Genomic DNA, 16546 nt, shown 5'->3' with positions numbered 1-16546 from the left:
ACCTATGCAGTGTAAGCATAAAATACAAATGGACAACTGCGGTATTTAGTGGGGTCAGCACTTCAGGTGCCGCTTACCGCCCGCCTATAAGCGGGTGTGTGGTCGCCCTAGTCCTGTGCCTGGTTGCCCAGAGTCCGATCTCTCAGCTCGGACTGCAGGAATGGCTGCCGGCGTCCTTCTCCAGCTCGTGTGGGTAGGGGCGGGCCGTGGGCGTGCCCCCAAGTCAGAGCGGGAAACCGGCGTCCCACAGTGTCCAGTGAGAGGGCTGGAGCATGTAAATAAGGCTCCAGCCCTCGGCGCTGCTGAGTGTACAGCGTCTCTCCCCTACCCTGATTGACAGGGTGGGGGCGGGAACGAAGCGGAGCTAGGCCGCAAAAGCCGGGGACTGGATTTATAAGCGCCGCCGCCGTAAAAGCGCGGTCGGCGCTAAGTCCCCGGCGCACTACAAGTCCCAGCCGCGCCGCCGCTCCCGGAGCGTCCGGCGCGGTAGTTCCCAATACATAAAGTCACTCAGCTAGGCTGCAGTGACTGTAACCCTTTACTGTCCCCGGCGCACTAGCACACCCAGCAAGTCTGGAGTGTGCTGTGCCTGTGTGTACGGGGACACAGAGTACCTGAATGGTGCAGGGCCATGTCCCTGAACGGTACCCAGCTCCGTATCCAGCAGGTTCAATGGGTCTGTGGATGGAGCCCGGCCTCAGGGCTTTGGGGCCGGTAAGATCCCACTTCCTCAGAGCCCCTCAGGGGGATGTGGAAGGAAAACAGCATGTGGGCTCCAGCCGCCGTACCAGCAATAGGTACCTCAACCTTACAAACCACCAGCGGGGTGAGAAGGGAGCATGCTGGGGGCCCTATATGGGCCCTCTTTTCTTCCATCCGATATAGTCAGCAGCTGCTGCTGACTAAACAGTGGAGCTATGCGTGGATGTCTGACCTCCTTCGCACAAAGCAGAAAACTGGTGAGCCAGTGATCCCACTGGGGGTGTATAGCCAGAAGGGGAGGGGCCTTACACTTTTTAGTGTAATGCTTTGTGTGGCCTCCGGAGGCAGTAGCTATACACCCAATCGTCTGGGTCTCCCAATGGAGCGCCGAAGAAACATACACATGAACAATGTAAATAAACATTTATTTATTATTTATATTTACTTATATGGAATACCCCGAGAAAACTCAGGCAAACACATTTTTGCAGATGATGGCAACAAGTAATCAAATTGTGATAATAGCAGGCATCTACAAAGCCCAATTACGGTGAACACACTACATGGCACCAGCCACAAAGTCACGCAACACTGCTCACAACCTCTACACTTACATGATGTTTTGCAAGCTCCACCTCAATAACCTTAGGATCTCCGCTGATGGGCTTCTGCGCATCCAGCAATTCTTCTGTGTGCGTCAGCCATGACATCACTTCTGCTAATGCATGTTGGAATTGTCCAAGGGCCAAAAGGGCAGCTTCCAATTTGTGCTGCAGAAAAGAGACACAGAATACATAGTGGTAGGCCATGCAATAATATGACGTCCATATGTTGGGAGGGTGGCCCATATTGAACAGCGTCTACTGCTTGTCATAGCAATGTAATAGTGGCCACTTGTAGGCATCAATAAGGTGAAGCGAATGGTAAAAGAAAGGACCTTAGGACATTTTTCCGTGGAGGAGTTGGACCCCAGCAATCATACCTTTATCATCTATCCTATATTTGCAGGTAATAAATACATTTAGTTGGAAAACCCCTTTAAAGGGAACCGATCACCAGATTTTTACCTATTAAACTAAAAGAATCCCCTTCTGCAGCTCCTGGGCTGCATTCTATGAAGGTGCACCTTGGCCCTGACTCACCCTCCAAACCCCAAAAATAACTTTATAAAACTTGGCCCTTAGGTATGCCAATTACCTTGGTTGGCCAGATGGGCGGGCCCATTCTCTGCTCCTTTATTCCCCTCCTGCCGCTGATCGCCGTCCTCCTTCCTTGATTAACGGGATGACGCCCTCTGTCATCCTTTTCATCGCATTTTCAAATCTCACGCCTGTGCAGTTAGGTCGGCTCGCGCTGGCGCAGTTTGCTCTGCCATATTGCGGCCACAGCAGAAAACATAGCTGCCCTAGCTCGCGACGGTGAGCTAAATGCGCAGGCGCACGATTATGGGTGGGTACGAGCATGGCACTGGTGAGTTCATGCACAGCGCCGACCTCACCAGCACCATGCTCGTACCCGCCCATAATCTCGCGCCTGCGCATTTAGCTCATCGGCGCAAGCTAGGGCAGCTATGTTTTCTGCTCTACCCGCAATATGGCAGAACGAACAGCGCCAGCGCGAGCCGACCTAACTGCATAGGCGCGAGATTTGAAAATAAGATGAGGATGACAGAGGGCGTCATCCCGTCAATCAAGGAAGGAGGACGGTGATCAGCGGCAGGAGGGGGGAAGGGAGCAGAAAATGCGCCCGCCCATCTGGCCAACCAAGGTAATTAGCATACCTAACGGCCAAGTTTTATAAAGTTATTTTTGGGGTTTGGAGGGTGAGTCAGGGCCAAGGTGCACCTTCATAGTATGCAGCCCAGGAGCTGCAGAAGGGGATTCTTTTAGTTTAATAGGGAAAAATCTGGTGACAAATTCCCTTTAATAAAGGCACAGAACACTTGGCAGAACTCTTGGTGGGCTTGCTATGTGATCCTACTGTATGATTTCTGCGTATAACCCAATTTCCAGGCTTCATCTAGTAAGACAATGACAATCTGTCTTCATGCTCCATACCTGTCGGTGTGTTATTTTCTCTCCAAGATTCTCCCACAGATGTTTCAGTTCAGTGATTGGTCCCTGAATGATGTCTCGATCTGTGTCATCAATGGCCTTCTTCAACATCAGCTCCCCTTGATGATTCAATTTCTCCATCTCGATTTGCTGCTGGTAAACCTCCACCTTGAACTCCTGGTAAGAAAGCAAATGAAAGCTAGTGAATATGTCCAAAATACTCTCCACCACATTGTACAGGTGGTTTTGACACGATTAGTATATTTTAAAGGGGTTACATTTACCTTCATTTCATTGAGCTGCTCCTTTACTGTATTGGTGTCTGTCCCGACGGGAGACATGTCACACAGTTTAATAACGGCATTATCTAGCCAGTCAAACATGGCCTAAAATAAAAGAGGCATGACTTAGGCTCACTCGATGGTGGCAACCCAATATAATACAGGCATATATACAGAGATTTTTTTTTTCAGGGTTTACAGAATTTTCTATTATCAAATTGTGCACATAAAACACAAAAGTAACGGAAGCTGTAGTTTAGTTCGAAGTGTCCAGCTCTGAAGATTGTATCTACCTGCAAGGTGTCTTGATATTGCACAGAATAAGACATCGCATCTCTCAGTTTCTCCAGACGTTCTGTCCACGTCTTCTTCAGATTTTCCCAGCTTGAATTCATCTAACAAAATATAAATGTTAAAGAGGTGGGAATAGTAGTAACACATGACCAATTCTGAACATTGGCTCTTCGCAACCTAAACCAGAAAGGAAGGATGAAACTGCTAATTTATATTCAGCGTTAACCCGTTAACGACCACGGGCCGTACTAGTACATCCGAAGCCATATAGGTCTAATCACCTGCGGCTGTTGCGGGTAGCCGGCGGTGATTCCTGCACGTCAGCTGATTTGAACAGCTGACACATGTGCCTCGCAGGCACGGGTGGATCTGTGATCTATCCGCGCCTGTTAACCACTTAAAATGCACTGTCAAAATGTGACAGTGCGATGTAAATGCCTGCCACGGAAAATCTTCATGCACCCAGCTCCATCGGTGGTGCTGTGATGTGATCACTGTGAGCCAATGGTTGCCATGGTAGCACAGGGTCATGTGATGACTCCTGTAGCTCACACGACTAACTTCCTGAAACACTCGGCAGAGCAGCCTCTGTTACAGAAGACAAGCATTTCTCCTGTTCTGAGCTGTGCAGCTCTGATCAAGAGAAACAAACCAGCAATCAGACTGATGATCCTTATAGTTCCCTAGGGGAACTAGTAAAGTAAAATAAAAAAAAATTAAAATATTTAAATAAAAAGAAGGGAATTTTGATTACTTACCGTAAATTCCTTTTCTTCTAGCTCCTATTGGGAGACCCAGACAATTGGGTGTATAGCTTCTGCCTCCGGAGGCCACACAAAGTATTACACTTTAAAAAGTGTAACCCCTCCCCTCTGCCTATACACCCTCCCGTGCATCACGGGCTCCTCAGTTTTGGTGCAAAAGCAGGAAGGAGGAAACTTATAAATTGGTCTAAGGTAAATTCAATCCGAAGGATGTTCGGAGAACTGAAAACCATGAACCAAAAGAAACGATTCAACATGAACAACATGTGTACACAAAAGAACAACCAGCCCGAAGGGAACAGGGGCGGGTGCTGGGTCTCCCAATAGGAGCTAGAAGAAAAGGAATTTACGGTAAGTAAACAAAATTCCCTTCTTCTTTGTCGCTCCATTGGGAGACCTTGACAATTGGGACGTCCAAAAGCAGTCCCTGGGTGGGTAAAAGAATACCTCAATAAAAAGAGCCGAAACGGCCCCCTCTTACAGGTGGGCAACCGCCGCCTAAAGGACTCGCCTACCTAGACTGGCGTCTGCCGAAGCATAGGTATGCACCTGATAGTGTTTCGTGAAAGTGTGCAGACTAGACCAGGTAGCTGCCTGACACACCTGCTGAGCCGTAGCCCGGTGCCGCAATGCCCAGGACGCACCCACGGCTCTGGTAGAATGGGCTTTCAGCCCCAAAGGAAGCGGAAGCCCAGAAGAACGGTAGGCTTCAAGAATCGGTTCCTTGATCCACCGAGCCAAGGTTGACTTGGAAGCCTGCGAACCCTTACGCTGGCCAGCGACAAGGACAAAGAGCGCATCAGAACGGCGCAGGGGCGCCGTGCGAGACACGTAGAACCGGAGTGCTCTCACCAGATCTAATGAGTGCAAATCCTTTTCACATTGGTGAACTGGATTAGGGCAAAATGAAGGTAAGGAGATATCCTGATTGAGATGAAAAGGAGATACCACCTTAGGGAGAAATTCCGGAACGGGACGCAGAACCACCTTATCCTGGTGAAAAACCAGGAAGGGGGCTTTGCATGACAGCGCTGCCAGCTCCGACACTCTACGGAGCGATGTAACTGCCACTAGAAATGCCACCTTCTGCGAAAGACGTGATAAAGAGACATCCAGGATATACGGATAGCGCCGATACTTGTCCCTTGAGAGAGCCGAGAGACAAACCCTTATCCATTCCGGATTGAAGGAATGAAAGAAAAGTGGGTAAGGCAAAAGGCCAGGGAGCAAAACCATTATCAGAGCACCAGGATAAGAAGATCCTCCAAGACCTGTGATAGATCTTGGCGGACGTTGGTTTCCTGGCCTGTCTCATGGTGGCAATGACATCTTGAGATAACCCTGAGGACGCTAGGAGCCAGGACTCAATGGCCACACAGTCAGGTTGAGGGCCACAGAATTCAGATGGAAAAACGGCCCTTGTGACAGCAAGTCTGGGCGGTCTGGGAGCGCCCACGGTTGACCCACCGTGAGATGCCACAGATCCGGGTACCACGACCGCCTCGGCCAATCTGGAGCGACGAGAATGGCGCGACGACAGTCGGACCTGATTTTGCGCAGCACTCTGGGCAGCATCGCCAGAGGGGGAAATACATAAGGCAGTCGAAACTGCGACCAATCCTGAACTAATGCGTCCGCCGCCAGAGCTCTGTGATCTTGAGACCGTGCCATGAATTCCGGGACTTTGTTGTTGTGCCGTGACGCCATGAGATCGACGTCCGGCGTTCCCCAGCGGCAACAGATCTCTCGAAACACGTCTGGGTGAAGAGACCATTCCCCCGCATCCATGCCCTGACGACTGAGAAAGTCTGCTTCCCAGTTTTCTACGTCCGGGATGTGAACTGCGGAGATGGTGGAGGCTGTGGCCTCCGCCCACAGCAGAATCCGCAGGACTTCCTGGAAGGCTTGACGGCTGCGCGTGCCGCCCTGGTGGTTGATGTACGCGACCGCCGTGGCGTTGTCCGACTGTATGCGGATCTGCCTGCACTCCAGCCACCGATGGAACGCCTTTAGGGCTAGATACACTGCCCTTATCTCCAGAACATTGATCTGAAGGGAGGACTCTGTCGGAGTCCAGGCTCCCTGAGCCCTGTGGTGGAGAAAAACCGCTCCCCACCCTGACAGACTCGCGTCCGTCGTGACCACAGCCCAGGATGGGGGCAGGAAGGACTTTCCCTGCGACAGAGAAGTGGGAAGAAGCCACCACTGAAGAGAGGTCTTGGCTGCAAGGGAAAGAGACGTTCCTGTCGAGGGACGTCGACCTCCTGTCCCATTTGCGGAGAATGTCCCATTGGAGTGGGCGCAGATGAAACTGCGCGAAGGGGACTGCCTCCATTGCTGCCACCATCTTCCCCAGGAAGTGCATGAGGCGCCTCAAGGGGTGTGATTGGCCCCGAAGAAGAGATTGCACCCCTGTCTGCAGCGAAAGCTGTTTGTCCAGCGGTAGCTTGACTATCGCTGAGAGAGTATGAAACTCCATCCCGAGGCAAGTCAGTGATTGGGTCGGTGTCAACTTGGACTTTGGGAAATTGATGATCCACCCGAACCGCTGGAGAGTCTCCAGAGCGACGGTCAGGCTGTGTTGACACGCCACCCGGGAGGGTGCCCTGACTAGGAGATCGTCTAAGTAAGGGATCACCGAGTGGCCCTGAGAGTGTAGGACTGCCACAACGGATGCCATGACCTTGGTGAAGACCCGTGGGGCTGTCGCCAGGCCGAAAGGCAGTGCCACGAACTGAAGGTGTTCGTCCCCGATGGCGAAACGCAGGAAGCGTTGATGCTCGGATGCGATCGGCACATGGAGATAAGCATCCTTGATGTCGATTGATGCTAGGAAGTCTCCTTGTGACATCGAAGCGATGACCGAGCGGAGAGATTCCATCCGAAACCTTCTGGTGCTCACATGCCTGTTGAGCAGTTTGAGGTCCAGAACGGGACGGAATGATCCGTCCTTCTTTGGCACCACGAACAAGCTGGAGTAGAAACCGTGACCATGTTCCTGAGGGGGAACGGGAATCACCACTCCCTCTGACTTCAGGACGCCCACAGCCTGAAAAAGTGCGCCGGCCCGAGATGGGGGCGGAGATGTTCTGAAGAAACGAGTCGGAGGACGAGAGCTGAACTCTATCCTGTAACCGTGAGACAGAATGTCTCTCACCCATCGGTCTTGGACATGTGGCCACCAGGCGTCGCAAAAGCGGGAGAGCCTGCCACCGACCGAGGATGCGGTTTGGGGAGGCCGAAAGTCATGAGGAGGCCGCCTTGGAGGCAGTGCCTCCGGCGGTTTTTTTGGGGACGTGACTTAGACCGCCACGCATAAGAGTTCCTCTGGCCCTTTTCTGGCCTGTTGGACGAGGAGGATTGGGACTTGGCTGAGGGCCGAAAGGACCGAAACCTCGATTGTATTTTCCGTTGCTGAGGTCTCTGCGGCTTGGACTGGGGTAAGGACGAGTCCTTTCCCTTGGATTCCTTAATAATTTCATCCAATCGCTCGCCAAACAATCGGTCGCCAGAAAACGGCAAACCGGATAAGAAGTTCTTGGAAGCAGAGTCTGCCTTCCATTCGCGTAGCCACATGGCCCTGCGGACTGCCACCGAATTAGCGGATGCTACCGCTGTACGGCTAGCAGAGTCCAGGACGGCGTTCATGGCGTAGGACGAAAAAGCCGACGCCTGAGAAGTCAAAGACGCAACTTGCGGAGCAGAGGTACGTGTGACCGCATTAATCTCAGACAGACAAGCTGAGATAGCTTGGAGTGCCCACACGGCTGCAAAGGCCGGGGGAAAAGACGCGCCTGTGGCTTCATAGATGGATTTCACCAGGAGCTCTATCTGCCTGTCAGTGGCATCCTTGAGCGATGAGCCATCTACAACTGATACTACAGATCTAGCCGCCAGTCTAGAGACTGGAGGATCCACCTTGGGACATTAAGCCCAACCCTTAACCACGTCAGAGGGGAAGGGGTAACGTGTGTCATTAAGGCGCTTAGTAAAGCGCTTGTCCGGAAATGCTCTGTGCTTCTGGACAGCATCTCTGAAGTTAGAGTGATCGAAAAACGCACTCCGTGTACGTTTGGGAAACCTAAACTGGTGTTTCTCCTGCTGCGAAGCCGACTCCTCTATAGGTGGAGTTGGGGGAGAAAGATCTAGCACCTGGTTGATGGACGCTATAAGGTCATTTACTATGGCGTCCCCTTCAGGTGTATCAAGATTGAGAGCAACGTCAGGGTCAGAGCCCTGAGCTGCAACGTCCGCCTCATCCTCCAGAGAGTCCTCAAGCTGAGACCCCGAGCAGTGTGAGGAAGTCGGGGAAGATTCCCAGCGAGCCCGCTTAGCCGGTCTGGGACTGTGGTCCGTGCCGGAGTCCTCCACGTGAGACCTAGGGGCCACCCCGGGAGCACGTTGCGGCGCAGACCGAGAGGGGCCTGGAGGTGATGATCCAACAGTGCCCGGGGCCTGTGTAAGGACCGATCTGGACTGCAAGGCTTCTAGTAGCTTAGCAGACCATTTGTCCATAGACTGAGTCATGGATTGTGAAAGCGACTCAGGGAGTTTCTCAGCAAAAACTGCAAACTCTGTCCCTGCCACCTGGACAGGGGAAGCAGGCGGGTCTGCCTGAGCCGAGGGTCCCACTAGTGCCCGAGGCTCCGGCTGAGCAAGTGCAACAGGGGCCGAGCATTGCTCACAGTGAGGGTAGGTGGAACCCACAGGTAACATAGCCGCACAAGAGGTACAGGTTGCAAAATAACCCTTTGCCTTAGCGCCCTTGCTCCTTGTGGACGACATGCTGTTGTCTCCTAGGAGAGTGATCACTGAGGGTATATAGCCAAAAGCAAAAACAACTCGGCCGAACAGAGAAAAATATATACAAATATATATATATATATATATATATATATATATATATATATATATATATATATATATATATATATATATATATACACATACACACACACACTTCGGCACCCTAGGGGGACCAGCACCGGGTGACCGGTGTGGCTTACCGACCGCCCAAAGCGGTGTGTGTCCACCAGATTCCCTGCCTTGGGTCTCCCAGATCTGCAGGGCTCGTTCCTGAAATCCTCCACCGGCAGAATGTGTTGTAAAAATGGCTGCCGGAGCTCTCAGGGGAGGAGGGAGCCGTGGGCGGCGACTAGTAAAGTGCGGGAATCTGGTGCCCCACAGTGATCAGTGAGGGGGGGAAGGAAACCTAAAGTATGCTCCAGCCCTCACTGCCGACGTCAGGTCGGCCGTCCCGCCCTTACCCCTGACTGGCAGGCCCGGGAGTTATGGTACTAGGCCGCATGAAGCCGGGGACTAAATTTAATACCGCGGCCGACAAACAGGCGCGGTCGGCGCGGAAGTCCCGGTCGTCACAAAACCAGCAGCAGCTGCGTCTGTGAGACAAGCGCTCCATGCACCGTCCCCATGGGGACACAGAGTACCTTTAGATGCAGGGCCCTGTCCCTGATGATACAAAGTCTCCTGTCCGGCAGATTCCCACAGGGGCTGCGGAGGGAGCCCGGTCCCAGTGAATGGATGACCGGTTAGGATCCCAATTCTCCCAGAGCCTCTAAGGGATGGTGAAGGAAAACGGCATGTGGCTCCAGCCTCTGTACCCGCAATGGGTACCTCAACCTTAACAGCACCGCCGACTTAGTGGGGTGAGAAGGGAGCATGCCGGGAGCCCTGTGGGGGCCCTCTTTTCTTCCAACCGATAAAATCAGCAGCTGCTGCTGACTAAAATGGGAGCATGAGTGGATGTGTGCCTCCTTCTACACAAAGCATAAAACTGAGGAGCCCGTGATGCACGGGAGGGTGTATAGGCAGAGGGGAGGGGTTACACTTTTTAAAGTGTAATACTTTGTGTGGCCTCCGGAGGCAGAAGCTATACACCCAATTGTCTGGGTCTCCCAATGGAGCGACAAAGAAAAGCCCCTAAAAGTTCAAATCACCCCCCCCTTTCGCCCCACTGAAAATTAAAGGGTTATTAAAAAATAAAAAAATACACACACATTTGGTATCGCGGCGTTCAGAAATGCCTGATCGATCAAAACATAAAAATCAATTAATCTGATCGGTAAATGGCACGGCGGAAAAATAATTCCAAATGCCAAAATTATGTTTTTTGGTCACCGCAAATTTTGCACAAAATGCAATAACAGGTGATCAAAATGTAGCATTAGCGGGAAAACAAGGTACCATTAAAAACATCAGCTCGAGACGCAAAAAATAAGCCATCACTGAGCCCCATATCCCGAAAAATGAAAACGCTATGGGTTGCGGAATATGGTGCAAAAAGTGCAGCACTTTTTTTGGACAAACCTTTTTTTTTTTTTTTTAACCCCTTAGATAACAGTAAACCTATACATGTTTGGCATCTACAAACTCGTACCTACCTGAGGCATCACATCAACATATATCAGTTTTACCATATAGTGAACACCGTGAATAAAATGTCCAGAAAACAATCATGCAATTGAACCTTTTTTTTTTTTTTTTACAATTGTTCCGCACTTGGAATTTTTTATGCAGTATTCCAGTACACTATATGGTAAAATTAGTGGTTTCATTTAAAAGTACAGCTCGTTCCGCAAAAAGCAAGCCTACATATGTCAAGATTGACAGAAAAATAAAAAAATTACGGCTCTCGGAAGAAGGGGACCAACCCCCCCTTCCCCACCAAAGAAGGGAATTTTGTTACTTACCGTAAATTCCTTTTCTTCTAGCTCTTATTGGGAGACCCAGACGATTGGGGTATAGCTACTGCCCTCTGGAGGCCACACAAAGCACTACATTAAAAGTGCAAGGCCCCTCCCCCTCTGGCTATACCCCCCCGTGGTATCACGGGTTCTCCAGTTTTAGTGCCAAAGCAAGAAGGAGGAAGCCAATAACTGGTTTAAACAAATTAACTCCGAATAACATCGGAGAACTGAAAAACCGTTCAACATGAACAACATGTGTACCCGCAAACAACAAAAAAAAACATCCCGAAGGACAACAGGGCGGGTGCTGGGTCTCCCAATAAGAGCTAGAAGAAAAGGAATTTACGGTAAGTAACAAAATTCCCTTCTTCTTCAGCGCTCTATTGGGAGACCCAGACGATTGGGACGTCCAAAAGCTGTCCCTGGGTGGGTAAATAAATACCTCATGTTAGAGCTGCAAAACAGCCCTCCCCTATGGGGGTGTCACTGCCGCCTGCAGGACTCTTCTACCTAAGCTGGCATCCGCCGAAGCATAGGTATGCACCTGATAATGCTTGGTGAAAGTGTGCAGACTGGACCAGGTAGCTGCCTGGCACACCTGTTGAGCCGAAGCCTGGTGACGTAATGCCCAGGACGCACCCACGGCTCTGGTTGAGTGGGCTTTTAGCCCTGAAGGAACCGGAAGCCCCGCAGAACGGTAGGCTTCAAGAATTGGTTCTTTGATCCATCGAGCCAGGGTGGCTTTAGAAGCCTGCAACCCCTTGCGCGGACCAGCGACAAGGACAAAAAGTGCATCGGAACGGCGTATGGGCGCCGTGCGGGAAATGTAGATTCTGAGTACTCTCACCAGATCTAGCAAACGTAAGTCCTTTTCATACCGGTGAACCGGATGAGGGCAAAAAGAAGGCAAGGAAATATCCTGATTAAGATGAAAAGAGGATACGACCTTAGGAAGAAACTCCGGAATGGGGCGCAGCACAACCTTGTCCTGGTGGAACACCAGGAAGGGAGCCTTGGATGACAGAGCTGCCAGCTCAGACACTCGCCGAAGCGATGTGATGGCAACAAGAAACGCCACTTTCTGCGACAGCCGAGAAAAGGAAACTTCCTTCAGAGGCTCGAAGGGCGGCTTCTGGAGAGCAACTAGTACCCTGTTCAGATCCCATGGATCTAACGGTCGCTTGTACGGGGGCACAATATGACAGACCCCCTGCAGGAACGTGCGCACCTTAGGAAGACGTGCTAGACGCTTCTGAAAAAACACGGATAGTGCCGAAACTTGCCCTTTAAGGGAGCTGAGCGACAAGCCCTTTTCTAACCCCGATTGCAGGAAAGAAAGAAACTTGGGTAATGCAAATGGCCAGGGAGACACTCCCTGGGCCGAGCACCAGGATAAGAAAATCTTCCACGTTCTGTGGTAGATCTTAGCAGAATTCGACTTTCTAGCTTGTCTCATTGTGGCAATCACTCCTTGAGATAATCCTGCAGATGCTAGGATCCAGGACTCAATGGCCACACAGTCAGGTTCAGGGCCGCAGAATTCTGATGGAAAAACGGCCCTTGGGACAGTAAGTCTGGTCGGTCTGGCAGTGACCACGGTCGACCGATCGTGAGATGCCACAGATCCGGATACCACGACCTCCTCGGCCAGTTTGGAGCGACGAGTATGATGCGGCTGCACTCGGATCTGATCTTGCGTAGCACTCTGGGCAAGAGCGCCAGAGGCGGAAACACGTAAGGGAGCTGAAACTGCGACCAATCTTGAACCAAGGCGTCTGCCGCCAGAGCTCTTTGATCGCGCGACCTCGCCATGAATGCCGGGACCTTGTTGTTGTGCCGGGATGCCATTAGGTCGACGTCCGGCACTCCCCAGCGGCGACAGATTTCCTGAAACACGTCCGGGTGAAGGGACCATTCCCCTGCGTCCATGCCCTGGCGACTGAGGAAGTCTGCTTCCCAGTTTTCTACGCCTGGGATGTGAACCGCGGATATGGTGGATGCTCTGTCCTCCACCCACATTAGAATGCGCCGGACTTCTTGGAAGGCTTGCCGACTGCGCGTCCCTCCTTGGTGGTTGATGTATGCCACCGCTGTGGAGTTGTCCGATTGGATTCGGATCTGCTTTCCTTCCAGCCACTGCTGGAAGGCCAGTAGGGCAAGATACACTGCTCTGATTTCCAGAACATTGATCTGAAGGGTGGACTCCTTCGGAGTCCACGTCCCCTGAGCCCTGTGGTGGAGAAACACTGCTCCCCACCCCGACAGACTCGCATCTGTCGTAACTACTGCCCAGGATGGGGGCAGGAAGGATCTTCCCTGAGATAATGAGGTGGGAAGGAGCCACCATTGTAGAGAGTCCTTGGCCGTCTGGGAAAGCGAGACTTTCCTGTCCAGGGACGTTGACTTCCCGTCCCATTGGCGGAGAATGTCCCATTGAAGTGGGCGCAGATGAAACTGCGCAAAGGGAACTGCTTCCATGGCTGCCACCATCTTCCCTAGGAAATGCATGAGGCGCCGCAAGGGATGCAACTGGCCCTGCAGAAGAGATTGCACCCCTGTCTGTAGTGACCGCTGCTTGTCCAGCGGAAGCTTCACTATCGCTGCTAGAGTATGAAACTCCATGCCAAGATACGTTAGTGACTGAGTCGGTGATAGGATCGACTTTGGAAAGTTGATGATCCATCCGAAAGACTGTAGAGTCTCCAGCGTAGCATTCAGGCTGTGCTGACATGCCTCCTGAGAGGGAGCTTTGACCAATAAGTCGTCTAGGTAAGGGATCACCGAGTGTCCCTGAGAGTGCAAGACTGCTACCACCGCCGCCATGACCTTGGTGAAGACCCGTGGGGCTGTCGCCAGACCAAATGGAAGAGCTACGAACTGAAAATGGTCGTCTCCTATCACAAAACGTAGAAAACGTTGATGTTCTGTAGCAATTGGCACGTGGAGATAAGCATCTTTGATGTCTATTGAGGCAAGGAAGTCTCCTCTGGACATTGAGGCAATGACAGAGCGGAGGGTTTCCATCCGGAACCTCCTGGCGTGCACATGTTTGTTGAGCCGTTTTAGGTCCAGAACAGGACGGAACGAGCCGTCCTTTTTTGGAACCACAAAGAGATTGGAGTAAAACCCTTGCCCTTGTTCCTGAGGAGGGACTGGGATAACCACTCCTTCCGCTTTTAGGGAATCCACCGCCTGCAGCAGAGCATCTGCTCGGTCTGGATGTGGGGAGGTTCTGAAGAACCGAGCTGGAGGACGAGAATTGAACTCGATTCTGTACCCGCGAGACAAAATGTCCGTCACCCACCGGTCTTTGACCTGTGACATCCAAATGCCGGAAAAGCGGGAGAGCCTGCCCCCGACCGGCGATGCGGAGGGGGGGGGCTGGAAGTCATGAGGTAGCCGCTTTGGAAGCGGTACCTCCATTTGCTTTCTTGGGGCGTGTGTGAGTCCGCCACGAATCTGAGTTTCTTTGCGTCCTCTGAGTCCCTTTGGACGAGGTAAATGGTGTCTTGCCCGAACCTCGAAAGGACTGAAACCTCTGCTGCCACTTTTTCTGCTGAGGTTTGGATGTTCTGGGTTGTGGTAAAGAGGAGTCTTTACCCTTGGACTGCTTAATGATGTCAGCCAATGGCTCGCCAAACAGTCTATCTCTAGACAAAGGCAAACTGGTTAAACATTTTTTGGAACCAGCATCTGCTTTCCAGTCCTTTAACCACAAGGCTCTGCGCAAAACTACCGAATTGGCGGACGCCATTGAGGTGCGACTGGTAGATTCTAGGACCGCATTGATAGCGTAAGACGCAAACGCCGACATCTGCGTGGTAAGGTGCGCCACTTGCGGCACTGCTGGATGCATGATAGCATCCACTTTTGCTAAGCCAGCTGAAATAGCCTGGAGTGCCCATACGGCTGCGAATGCCGGAGCAAACGACGCGCCTATAGCTTCATAGACAGATTTTAACCAAAGGTCCATCTGTCTGTCATTGGCATCTTTAAGTGAAGCGCCATCCTCCACTGCAACTATGGATCTAGCTGCAAGTTTGGAAATCGGGGGGTCTACCTTTGGACACTGTGTCCAGCGCTTGACCACCTCAGGGGGGAAAGGGAAACGCGTATCTTTAGATCGTTTAGAGAAACGCCTTTCTGGGTGAGCGTCGTGCTTCTGGATTGATTCTCTGAAGTCAGAGTGATCTAACAAGGCACTCAATTTACGCTTGGGATAAAGGAAACGAAACTTTTCCTGCTCCGCAGCCGCCTCTTCTGCTGAAGGGGCTGGGGGAGAAATATCCAACAGCCTATTGATGGCTGAGATAAGGTCGTTTACCATGGCATCCCCATCCGGGGTATCCAGGTTGAGAGGGGTTCCAGGAGTGGATTCCTGATCACTCTCATCAGACACATCACAGGGAGACTGATTGCGCTGAGACCCTGAGCAGTGTGAAGACGTCGAGGGTCTTTCCCAGCGAGCTCGCTTAGGGTGGCTGGGGCCATCATCTGAGTCATAATCCTCGGCCTGTGAAGCCGGGGACCCCCCTGTGGGCTGGATACATTCCAAGTAAGGGGGACCTGAGGACAGAGGCCTCGCCGTGCCCAGAGACTGAGCCCCATGCATAGATTGCAAGGTCTCAAGGATTTTTGCCATAGATACAGACATATTATCTGCAAAAACTGCAAAGTCTGTCCCTGTCACCGGGGCAGAACTTACAAGCGTCTCAGCCTGGGTCGCTACCTCTCCTGACTCCGGCTGGCGAAGCAGCACCGGGTCGGAGCATTGCACACAATGGGGGTCATCGGAGCCTGCTGGTAGATTAGCCCCACATGCAGCACACGCAGTATACACAGCCCTTTTTGCCTTGGCCGCCTTGCGTTTTGAGGATGACATGTTGCTGCTTCCACAGAGCGATCTGGGATATGCAGCCAGAAGCGCACCTCACAGTGCAAGTAATACAATAACTATATATCTGTACCCAGTACACTGATACACAGTGAGGCACTAGAGGGACCAGCACAGAAAATCGCTTACCGCCCGCTTAAAAAGCGGGTGTGTGGTCGCCAGATAGCCCCTAGTCCAGGTCTCCCAGAGCCTTGCGTCCTTCCTCCAGCCAGGCATGCATGTAATGGCTGCCGGCGTCTCGAGAGAGGAAGGGGGGCGGGCCCTGGGCGTTCCTGGCCAAGAGCGGGAAGCCTGCTTCCCTCTGTGCCAAGTGAGAGGGCTGGAGCATGTAAATCAGGCTCCAGCCCTCGTCGCTGCTAGCGAACAGCGTCTCTCCCCTACCCTGAATGACAGGGTGGGGGCGGGAACGAAACGGAGCTGCCGGCGTCCTAGGCCCAAAAAGCCGGGGACTAAATTTATAACCGCCGCCGCCGTAAAAGCGCGGACGGCGGATCCCCGGCGCACCACAAGTCACAGCAGCGCCGCCCGGTCCAGAGGGGGTCGGCGCTGCGTTCCCAAACACAAACAATCCCCCAGTAATCTGTAGGGACACCAACTCCACGTTGCGGTCCCCGGCGCACTACAACACCCAGCCAGCCCGGAGTGTGTCTGTGCCTGCCGGGGACACAGAGTACCTGTATGATGCAGGGCCTGTCCCTGATCGTACTCCTGCTCCGTCTCCATCAGGTTCTAATGGGTCTGTGGATGGAGCCCGGCATCAGAGCTGAGAAGCCGGCAGGATCCCACTTCCACAGAGCCCTACCAGGGGATGTGGAAGGAAAACAGCATGTCAGGCTCCAGCCCTGTACCA

The 16546-nt window shown here is 52.3% G+C and overlaps 1 protein-coding gene across 20 annotated transcripts in view; it reads right to left on the bottom strand.

The window, feature by feature from the left end:
* MACF1 (microtubule actin crosslinking factor 1) overlaps positions 1-16546 on the bottom strand; it is a 519073-nt gene that overhangs the window by 109592 nt on the left and 392935 nt on the right. For all 20 annotated transcript variants that reach the window (XM_075336189.1, XM_075336201.1, XM_075336203.1 and 17 more), the window contains 4 exons: positions 3331-3432; positions 3041-3142; positions 2760-2933; positions 1317-1472 (listed from right to left, as the gene is read on the bottom strand). In XM_075336189.1, coding sequence (XP_075192304.1) covers positions 1317-1472; positions 2760-2933; positions 3041-3142; positions 3331-3432 — 534 coding nt within the window. The remainder of the gene's footprint in view (positions 1-1316; positions 1473-2759; positions 2934-3040; positions 3143-3330; positions 3433-16546) is intronic.

Source organism: Anomaloglossus baeobatrachus, chromosome 2 (genome assembly GCF_048569485.1).
Source record: "Anomaloglossus baeobatrachus isolate aAnoBae1 chromosome 2, aAnoBae1.hap1, whole genome shotgun sequence".
NCBI lineage: Eukaryota > Metazoa > Chordata > Amphibia > Anura > Aromobatidae > Anomaloglossus > Anomaloglossus baeobatrachus.
Note: the sequence above shows the minus strand (reverse complement) of the source record. Positions and strands in the feature narration are given on the sequence as shown.